Source organism: Penaeus japonicus, unplaced genomic scaffold (genome assembly GCF_977035675.1).
Source record: "Penaeus japonicus unplaced genomic scaffold, GWHDUDI00000001_assembly GWHDUDI00000006, whole genome shotgun sequence".
Lineage (NCBI taxonomy): Eukaryota > Metazoa > Arthropoda > Malacostraca > Decapoda > Penaeidae > Penaeus > Penaeus japonicus.
Window position 1 is genome coordinate 29047688 of NW_028234408.1, and position 10000 is coordinate 29057687.

A 10000-nucleotide genomic window follows, 5' to 3' on the forward strand; every position below is an offset into this window, starting at 1 on the left:
AGCCCAGGATCATGCATCCAACAATCTGAAACGAAATACGCAAATTATAAACATAACATGAATCACTGGAAGTACTGAAAGAATGTTGCCTGTACTCTAATTGAACGCATGTACTGTATGCTCAATCTAGAAAATGATTTGGGAAAAAACGTAGCAGTTTACTCGGGAAAAAGTGAAAGGAAGTCCACAGCGTGTCTGATCAGCCGTGAAATTGAGTTAGGAACATAACGGGACGCAGACACCGTGAGCTGAACATTATCACAACTGAAACAGCAACAAATATATAATACAGTGATCTCAATCAATCACAGGAACATTTCGCACCTGTCCAGTCATAGTACTACGGCAATTAGTGTCTCGTAAAATCCGAAACTCACCTAAACAGCAAAAGAAAATCACCGATGTCTTTTCGGTAGACGCGATTCTGCTGCCTTTAATATTCTAATATCTAATATCTACGATATCACCTCTACATGCCTTGCAGATTACCGGTAATGTGAAATACTTATTTTCAATGATCATTGCATATTTTTAAACACTACTAATTTAATTTATAGTTATGATATTTACCTCGTTTTTCAATGATACTGTTACATTACCACTGGATTGTTCATTGATTAAGCTATAGCGTAGTTCATACACTCATCAATAATACTTTCTCGGCATCTGAATGACATTTCATTTTGCTGGTGGAAATGAAGGCAATAAATCTTACAACAAAATCGTATTGTTATTGTTTTCCCACACTTTCATTAAAATAATAATGATGTAAAAAAAAAAAAAAAAAAAAAAAAAATACGTGTTACATTACCGTCTTATACTCTCAATCCAAGCGAATGTATTGGTCCGTGAAGTCATTTTAAAATGTACCGCTAAAAGTTTAAGCAAAATCATCACTTTCAAAACCTCAGATATGTTGTTCAGTTGACGAGATGAATGTGACAAATGCAGCTGACAGAGAGCGCTGGAAAGTACAGCGCATGATAGTTGTAAAAAAAAAGAATAAGAGAAAAAAAAAACGGTTTTGATGTAAGCAATATTGTTCAATGACTTTAAAATCTAAAATGTTTGTACAATGTCGTTGAAATAAATGCTTGATAAACTAAAACATAATGGCTTCCACACGAACAGAAACATATGCAACATAAAATTTGTAGTTCTTATTAATATAAGTTAAATAAGAGCGAGCACCACTTCAACTAGGTAACCATTATCATAAAAACTTGACTCAAGCGCACAGGGACACGAGACAAAAGTGAACTATCGTAGTATCGTACTGCATAAGTTGACAAGACCGCAGGTGCTGACACAAAAAAGCCTATTGTTGACCTATACAAAGTTCTCCCTCCGAATGATTTCCATAATAAAGCTACCAAAGAGCAACACAAGTCGCCAGCAGCAAATCATCGACGCAAAGAAAGGACAGAGAATGAGGAAGACAATCCACCGCCGCCGCCGCCGCCGCCGCCTGGCATCTGGCGGTTCGAGGAACACCCTGAATTATCCATTCACGCACTGCGGTCGCGCCCCCACATGGTAAACACAAGACTTTCCTTGCTACTTTCCCTGACAGATGGTGCCGACGACTGTCCAGGAGCCATAGTGAAATTCCTGATTAATGAAGTGGGTAGCCTGGGGTAGGCTACGGGGGCCAGAAGAGCTGCTTTATGCACCCGCTAGCGTCCCGTCCACGTCACAGCTGATGGAGACTTTACGCCAGCATTCTCCTTGTGCTTTATGTAATGTTGGAGAAGTCTATCTTCCATGCGTTTAGGTAAATCTAAGTTAGTTGTTATATTTGTAATTTGCTCTCTCATCTTGATTCCGTGAACTTACAAGCCAAAAGATGTGAACTAGAATAGGACTTTGTTTTCATAGAATCCGTCTGAAGAGCATTACCTACTTCAAATATTGTGACATCAGTTTTATAATGAATACAAATAGAATGTCAAGTTTTAATTACACCATAGAATTTCTTACATGCATCTTGTAAATGCCGTCTTATGCCTATTTCGTATTGAAAAGAATGGTGGGGTCTGGAAAAGATGTTGATAAGTAGCAATCAAGCGAAATTGTCTGTCAACATGTAAAATCTCAGAGAGAATAATCATGCTCACAGTGCAATAAGAGACATTTCCTGCTAGAGCGCGACGTTCGCGTAACCGCATGACTGCTTTCATCGAAGCCTTTGCACGTATATTTGCTCCATCAAAATAAAAATAATGAACACAATCCACAACCTACAGTTCCCTGTCTTCATAAATACACAAAAATAGCCATTTGTAAGTATAACTAGAAATTTCAGCAGCAGCGCCATGTAGCCTTTCTCTCACGATCTTCTTGCTATTTTCCTCCGTTTTCCCTTCCGTCTGTAAGGAGTTTGGTGACTGGGAATATTTCGGCATTTTGAGAATATTGTTTAATTTTTTTTATAAAGGTAACAAGAATTTGTACCACTTATGCTAGGATCTTCCGTTATTCAGAAAAGAACGATATTGTACAAACAGAAACAAAGGTAATACTTCGCCGACGGACCAATCGCCACTGCTTAAAACGGCTACAAAAAGCTCAGCAAATTGTCAAAAGTGGGCCAAGCAGGTCATGCACACTTAGGAAACCATTCGTGCTACTTGAACATTACACAAAAATATTTAAAAAAACCTGTTTCATCTTAACTGGAAGACAGAAAAAAATATAAATACAAGTTCTTTTATGAAACCTGTGTTGACAAAAACCATTGCTTTTAAAAGCTTGACATTAAGTAGAATACATTCAGATAAAATTCAATACATTATAACAAAGCTACATTAACGATCTTTGCATTGGCTGTGTGATTCACACTCTCCACGCCTTCTAGCTTAAGATGTATAATACTTATTTGGAAGTTGATCTCGCAATAGCTAAATAGTTGCGATTATTAGGCACAAGCCTATACAACGAACATGATTTGCAAAAATAAAGAAACACGTCATCTATTGTAATTGTGTCCTTTGAGTTGAGTTTGTTGTTTGTTTTTGGTTATCTCTTTATGAGGATCCATCATCAAACATTCTGTTATTCGTTATTTCTTTTATATGTTATTCGCGACAGTGCATGCACGCATACATGCACCACCACACATCCATGCAGTCACATCCCCTGCTCGTGCCTGGCACTTGATCAGAGGTGACGGCCTGGCTAGAGGGCTCCAAAGGTATCAAATGAATTAGTTTGTTTAGTAAACACTACAGAATAATGCCCTAGTTACGTGTTCTTAGATGTACATTTCGTGACGTTAGATAGGTTTACCTTTACAGTGCGCAGTGAGGCCGTGATGAAAAAGTGGACACCGATGGCACGGTTATTTCGGTCTTACCAAGGCCCTTTGTGATAAACATGGTCTTACTGAACATTACTAAAACATAATATTTAAGATTCGCGTCATGTATCCCCTAAGTACATAGCACGAACAACACACTTGTAATACTTGGAACGAAATGGTAACATACACGTTTTACTTAGAACAAACCAAGTCTTGGGGTTACTTCTTACGAGAATTCGGGACGAAGAGATACTTCTAATGCAAGCTGATGATATTGTAAAGCAAAAGTTGAAATAGATAATGACAAAAGTAATAAGTGAACATCATATGTACAAGCAGGAATGAGAGAAAAGAGGGCGAGATGGAGAGGGACAGAGAGACGGTGAGAAATTTGGGAGAAAGAAAAGGATAGTAAAGGTGAGAGGAGGAGAAGGAGCGAAAGGGAGAGACACACAGGCCCCGTAGTCATTAGCAATTTTTTAATACAGTTCTACTAGAACTAAATTTCATTCCATCTTGCAAGAGTTTCGTTTCTGAATATTCATCATTCTCAGCTCTTCCACAGTTCATGTCTTCAACTCAACATCGGTCATGGGGCCATATCTAACACACCATGACAACAGGAACAATCATTGTGGTCTTACTTCATTCACGTTTGTTATGGACATACGAGCTTGCTGAAACGCCCTTACTCTTGTTGAATCCCGTTGAATCATATTGCAATTTGCTTCGTGTAAGTTATGAATAGACGCTTTTGGAGAAGGCCTGAGGCCAAGCCACCTCAGGGTTTGGAACATGGGCTCACCAGTTACTTGCATCATTAAGTTCTCTGACGCATATCAACATAATCCTTATCCGCTGTATCATAAACACAGATGCCTTCCTACTTTTCCAAAAGCTAGCCACATCCCCGCCGTTCAGACGCAATAAATGTCGATCTCTGCCCAGACGTGGAACAATGCATGTGTGACAAGCTGATCGAACATCGGAAAACTCCTCTTTTTAAGATTCTGAGAAGAAAAAGAAAAAAGAAAAGAAAAAAAACAGCAATACTATGGCACAATCATTTCTTTTGCTCCTTGTAATAATATTCAGATGCCATTCATTGAAAAAAAACATATTCTCCATGAGAGTTCATTTCAAGGAAACTGTGAATATTTCATTTCTATGAGAACTTCAACTATAATACTGGGTATACTTAGGATTTTTTTTTTTAGCTTATTAGCATGGGCAGTCAAAGATAGTTTCTAGAGTTTGTTATCAGTTTGTTACTGAGCTTGGTCGGAGTGGAGTGAGTATGTTAACATTGGCTACAGTCTTCCTTGCACAAAGTGCCGTTACTCTCCACATGTCTTCAAGACTAGAAAGAATATTGTCATATGTAGATGCTCCTCTTATGAAAAATTCTGGTGCATGTAAAACATTGTGCAAACTGTTATTCAAGGATTTGTGTTTAATACCGGTGATCATGAGTGCACACTAGGTTGCTCAGGACGGCAAAGGAAATTCTTCGCTTCGAGTTTGCCAATGTGTCATGTACTTACACTTTTTATGTAAAGATCGTTAAGATACTGTCATATACATATAGCTTCAACTCCATGAATCTTAGACAATTAGATATACTTAGACAAAGGGAGAGAAATGTAACAAAATTTTCTGTACCGTAACCATTTCCTGCAACTAAAATGTCTAACTTTGTGTGTCTTAGACAATTACAATATACATATATATAGAAATTAACAAAATTATATATATATTTCCTGCATAAAATATATATATATATATATATATATATATAATATATATTATATATATATATATATCTTATATATATAAATAAATATATACATATATATGTATATAAATACATATACATATACATACACACACACACACACACACACACACACACACACATATATATATATATATATATATATATATATATATATATATATATATATATATACACAGAGAGAGAGAGAGAGAGAGAGAGAGAGAGAGAGAGAGAGAGAGAGAGAGAGAGAGAGAGAGAGAGAGAGAGAGAGAGAGAGAGAGAGAGAGAGAGAGAGAGAGAGAGAGAGAGAGAGAGAGAGAGAGAGAGAGAGAGAGAGAGAGAGAGAGAGAGGCGAAGACAGATGCAGAAAAGCACGTTCAACAATCGTTTGTGAATTATTTACATTGTTAAACTGGGCCACGGTAAGCCCTCACCGGAGCAGAGAAAAAAATAGGAGAGAGGAACCGCTGTTTAACTAAAATAGATCGCCATGAATGATCCATAGAAATATCAAACCATCTATGGTACCTCTGGCTGTAGCAATGACATCGAAGACACGAGTACCGCATATAGGATTCTGCCGGTAATATCTAACGGTACTTAAGTGAGTGAGTGAATGAGTGAGTCTGTGTGTGTGTGTGTGTGTGTGTGTGTGTGTGTGTGTGTGTGTGTGTGTGTGTGTGTGTGTGTGTGTGTGTGTGTGTGTGTGTGTGTGTGTGTGTGTGTGTGTGTGTGTGTGTGTGTGTGTGTTGTGAATGAGTGAATATGTGAATAAGTGAATTTTTGAGTGAATGAGTAAATGATAGAGAGAGAGAGAGAGAGAGAGAGAGAGAGAGAGAGAGAGAGAGAGAGAGAGAGAGAGAGAGAGAGAGAGAGAGAGAGAGAGAGAGAGAGGGAGAGAGAGAGAGAGAGAGAGAATGGGATCGTTACGGAGCGCAAACAAGACTCAGTTTATTTATAATTTTCTCCGCTTTGGGAGCAAGCAGTGGACTCGAAACATTTTCTCCCGCCTACGGTTTCTCTCTTGTCCATCTGGCCTTTGCTGTCATCCACGTTATGAAAGCTATGGGTGGAAAAATTTGCATTAGAGAAAACGTGGGGCGTCTTCGTAATAATCTCAGCAGATGGTCGCAAACAAGAACGGAGAAAGTTGCTATTTATTATTAGCAAAACACTTTCGGACTTTCTTCCTGGAGTTATTAAACATAACGTGCGTAAAGACTCTGGACTCTCACTAGCTGTTTGACGTTCGAAGAAAATGAGCATTCATGTATATGAGAAAGAGAAACATTATGTATATATGACGAAAATGGAATTAGATAATATATATATAATTCGCAGATTATTTATTCGATCATGGTATATGGTATAATGCAATAGCAAAGTTCCGACGAAACCAAACCGAAAAGGAGGAAACAAATAATAAAACTATAAACCTGCCAGCTAGTGACATCCCACTCCCCCACTGGACCATCATCGAGTGAAAACCCATGACCTCCCGCGTCTGCCTCAATCCACGCACTCATGGCTATCGGATGTTATGGACCAAGAGGACAACAAAGGCTTTGCCTTTAAGTAACGCGGGTTCTTTATCGGCCTAAAGCTGATTCGCTCCTTATTAATTGCTCTTCTGCTTTTGGTACACGAAGAAAACCATCGTTAAAAGTGCCCTGACCTAACGATGAAAGCTGTGTAGGAACTTTGTGAACAGGGAACAGAAATGGTATTTCACGATAGATTGTGAGAAAAATCCATACAAGGTAGTTGGATAAAATGAAAGTGTTTGTGTATAAGAGTGTAAAAGAAACACAAGGGATTTACAACCGATGGGATTCAGTATAATGGGAGAAAGTGAAATCAGTGTTCAGTCACTCGGCAAGCGGATGTTCAGGGGGCGGATATCCACACCATTTTGTAATCCTGCACACAATCACAATGGGAGATCAACAGCCCCCTTCACGCACAAGATGTCGCGAGATAAACAGAAGAAAGTGTCTGCGTTCCTTGGAAAGTACGAAGATTTCATCGAGGAATGCAACACATTTCACATTTGAAAGTCAGAATCACAGATTGTATGACTTCCCGGGTTTCTTTTCAGCTGTAGAGGGGAGGAAAATGAATAATAGATTTAGCTTTATAAAAGGAATAAAAATAATGACAGCGAAACATATGTTATTCCAAGTATATGTAATCTACTCCATTAATCCTCCGATGTGTGTCATGCGACACATTCCTTGTCACATAACAACGGCGCCTGACCGCGAGAGCACGCAAATGTGTCACGCCGCCCAAACATGTGTGGCCTTTGATACCCCTTCCACGGCTCCGAAAATTAATGTAGGCCTTGGTCACCTCTTTCAATTGTGTTCTACGAGTGTGTGTGTGTGTGTGTGTGTGTGTGTGTGTGTGTGTGTGTGTGTGTGTGTGTGTGTGTGTGTGTGTGTGTGTGTGTGTGTGCGTGCGTGCGTGCGTGCGTGCGTGCGTGCGTGTGTGTGTGTGTGTGTGTGTGTGTGTGTGTGTGTGTGTGTGTGTGTGTGTGTGTGTGTGTGTGTGTGTATGTATGTATGGATAACTAGATAGATAGATAGACAGATAAGTATTTAGAAAGACACAAACACATTCCACAACGAAGAGTATACTTGCTATGTACCGAACCTTTCTTCGCCTGTGTTTACTTCCGTCAGTGTGTAAATTACTGCCTCAACTTTCTCTCAGACAATGTAAGTGTCTTGTATAGAACAACGCCTGCAATTTTCGCCGGCGACACTCCATGGAAATAATAGTTGAAAGAAGCATTGTTGATTTTTTTTCGTCACAACCCCGCCCTAAACAATCTACTTTTGATTCAAGTTTGGAGAAGATAGAATGTGCGTTCAATGTGAGCACGCGATAGCATTGGCGAATTCTTTTGTTCTACTGAACATCCGCAGTCTTTTGAATTACATGAAAGTGAAAAAGTTGAAAGTATCTTTTTATTATGCCTAGATACACCTTTACACAATCGCCGGTCCTCTTTCACTTTCTTTGTCGATAAGTACAACTACAAAGTTCAGAGGAGCCATCGTCCGGAAATTGTATCGGGGGCATCTACCCGCATCAGTGGCGACGGTCTGATCGAAGTCTCCGTCCTCCGCCCTCGCCACGCTGGCCGCTCGCCCTTCCGGGGACAGGCCAATCCCAAAGGAAATATGTTGTGTTCAAACCAATTCTCCCGGGAAAATGTTTGTCTTTGGTGCAGTTTACCCTATCAAGATACGCCAATTGATATGATTTCTTCTACCCTTTGGGAGTACCTATACATCATGGAAGTGAGTGTGTGCGTGTGCGTGTTATAATTTATTTCGATATAACTGATTCACCTACATTTAAATCTTGTTTGTTAAATGAAGAAAATATGCCTATTAACACACTTTCTCTCCAGTAGGCCTACACAGCACCTACACCTACTTGCGGCCAACGGGTGTGGGAGCCTTCGAAGCATCCTCGTCGGCATATGCTGCCTTTTCTACTTTCCATGAGTTACCTAATTAGCCCTGCCAGGTACTCGAGCCGTATTTCGATTTCTCTCGCCATATTCATAACTGCCTGGAAGAAAGTTGGTGGGAAGACGGTCGCTTGCGCTCCGACGGAAGCTCTCGGCTCTCTCTGTCGCTTTCCTGCGGGCCATTACACCGAAAGCATTTAATCTTATCATCGTCCTACGCCCTACACATTCTGTAATCATCTTCCCTTCTTTGTCTCGTGATTTAAAGAGCGTAACAATAAAAATGCACCAAACAATAACAATACCTTTCCGTCTAACTTGGGAAAGAAGATAACTTAGCGGTTTGTACGACAAGCTAGGTACCTTGCGCGAAGTGGGTCCTGATATCTTGAATGTAACTGTTCGCCCCCAAATTGCTGATTGAAAAAAATATCTTCACACAATTGAAGTGAAGTTTTTATCATAATGAGCATCTATTATATCTTATGTATCTGGTTGGAGAAACTGTTCAAAGATATCCGCAAGTTATGATTGGCTGGATATAATCGCCTTAACCATCTCGTTAACGCGCCATCGCAGTGACAGTGCGAGTTGGTGAGGCGGAGGCGGGGAGCGGACGCCGGGTCACCAGCACGCGCCGAGTCCTGTAAAGCATGCCGAGGTCTTTCTCGTGAGACGCGGTTTGCAACTCTGTTCTGGCGAGTTGGCGGAAAAGATCGGGGTGAAAGAATCAATTTGAAATAACGAAGAAAATGTGTAGTGTAGTAAGTCAAGGATCTTGGGGATGCCAGGGCTATCATGAAGTGTCATGTAATCACAAAAAAGGAACTTTAATGCCGGGCCTACCGTATGCTAGCATGCTGCTTTGGTGGTATGTTTGAGCATGACATAAACTGTTTTTATAAAATGCCACTGGAGTATATCAAACCATTCTTGAGGACTTTATAAGCACATTTCTGCGTCTGAAGTGAGCGGCTCTTCCATCTTTAAAAACGCTGATGCCAAAATTCATCTCATATTGTAGGACCCTTATCAATCATCGCCACAGGACTCTGGACACTGACTGTTCAGATGGTAATTTGCATGCTCGAAGGATCCTTTCTGCAGTCTCTTAACAACCAGTGCGGGAGAAATGTGCTTATCACGGGGCCAGATGGCGTCGCCTGCTGGTGGTTGGTGACGTCCCTCGTCCTTCCCTGATACTGACACCACCACTGACAACCTGAACAAAATAGTTGTTCAACTGTCCGTGTGTCAATGAGATATGCATCAGTGCTCCACAAAATGTAGTCTTTGATCTGTCAGTTAATCAAGGAATGTGAATATCAAAATACTGTGGGCTTTTCGAATGGACAAATATAATGAGTTTATGTTTCGTATGCAACGAGTATGTGATTACCAAAACAACGGTATTTCAAAACATCGCAGCTGTGAATAT

At 40.1% G+C, this 10000-nt stretch overlaps 1 protein-coding gene across 1 annotated transcript in view; it reads right to left on the reverse strand.

Moving 5' to 3' along the window:
* The window catches only part of LOC122250189 (CD82 antigen), a 31106-nt gene that overhangs the window by 13493 nt on the left and 7613 nt on the right, over nucleotides 1-10000 (reverse strand). The window contains exon 2 of the mRNA XM_043011528.2: nucleotides 1-25. This exon is cut by the window's left edge and continues 59 nt beyond it. Coding sequence (XP_042867462.1) covers nucleotides 1-25 — 25 coding nt within the window. The remainder of the gene's footprint in view (nucleotides 26-10000) is intronic.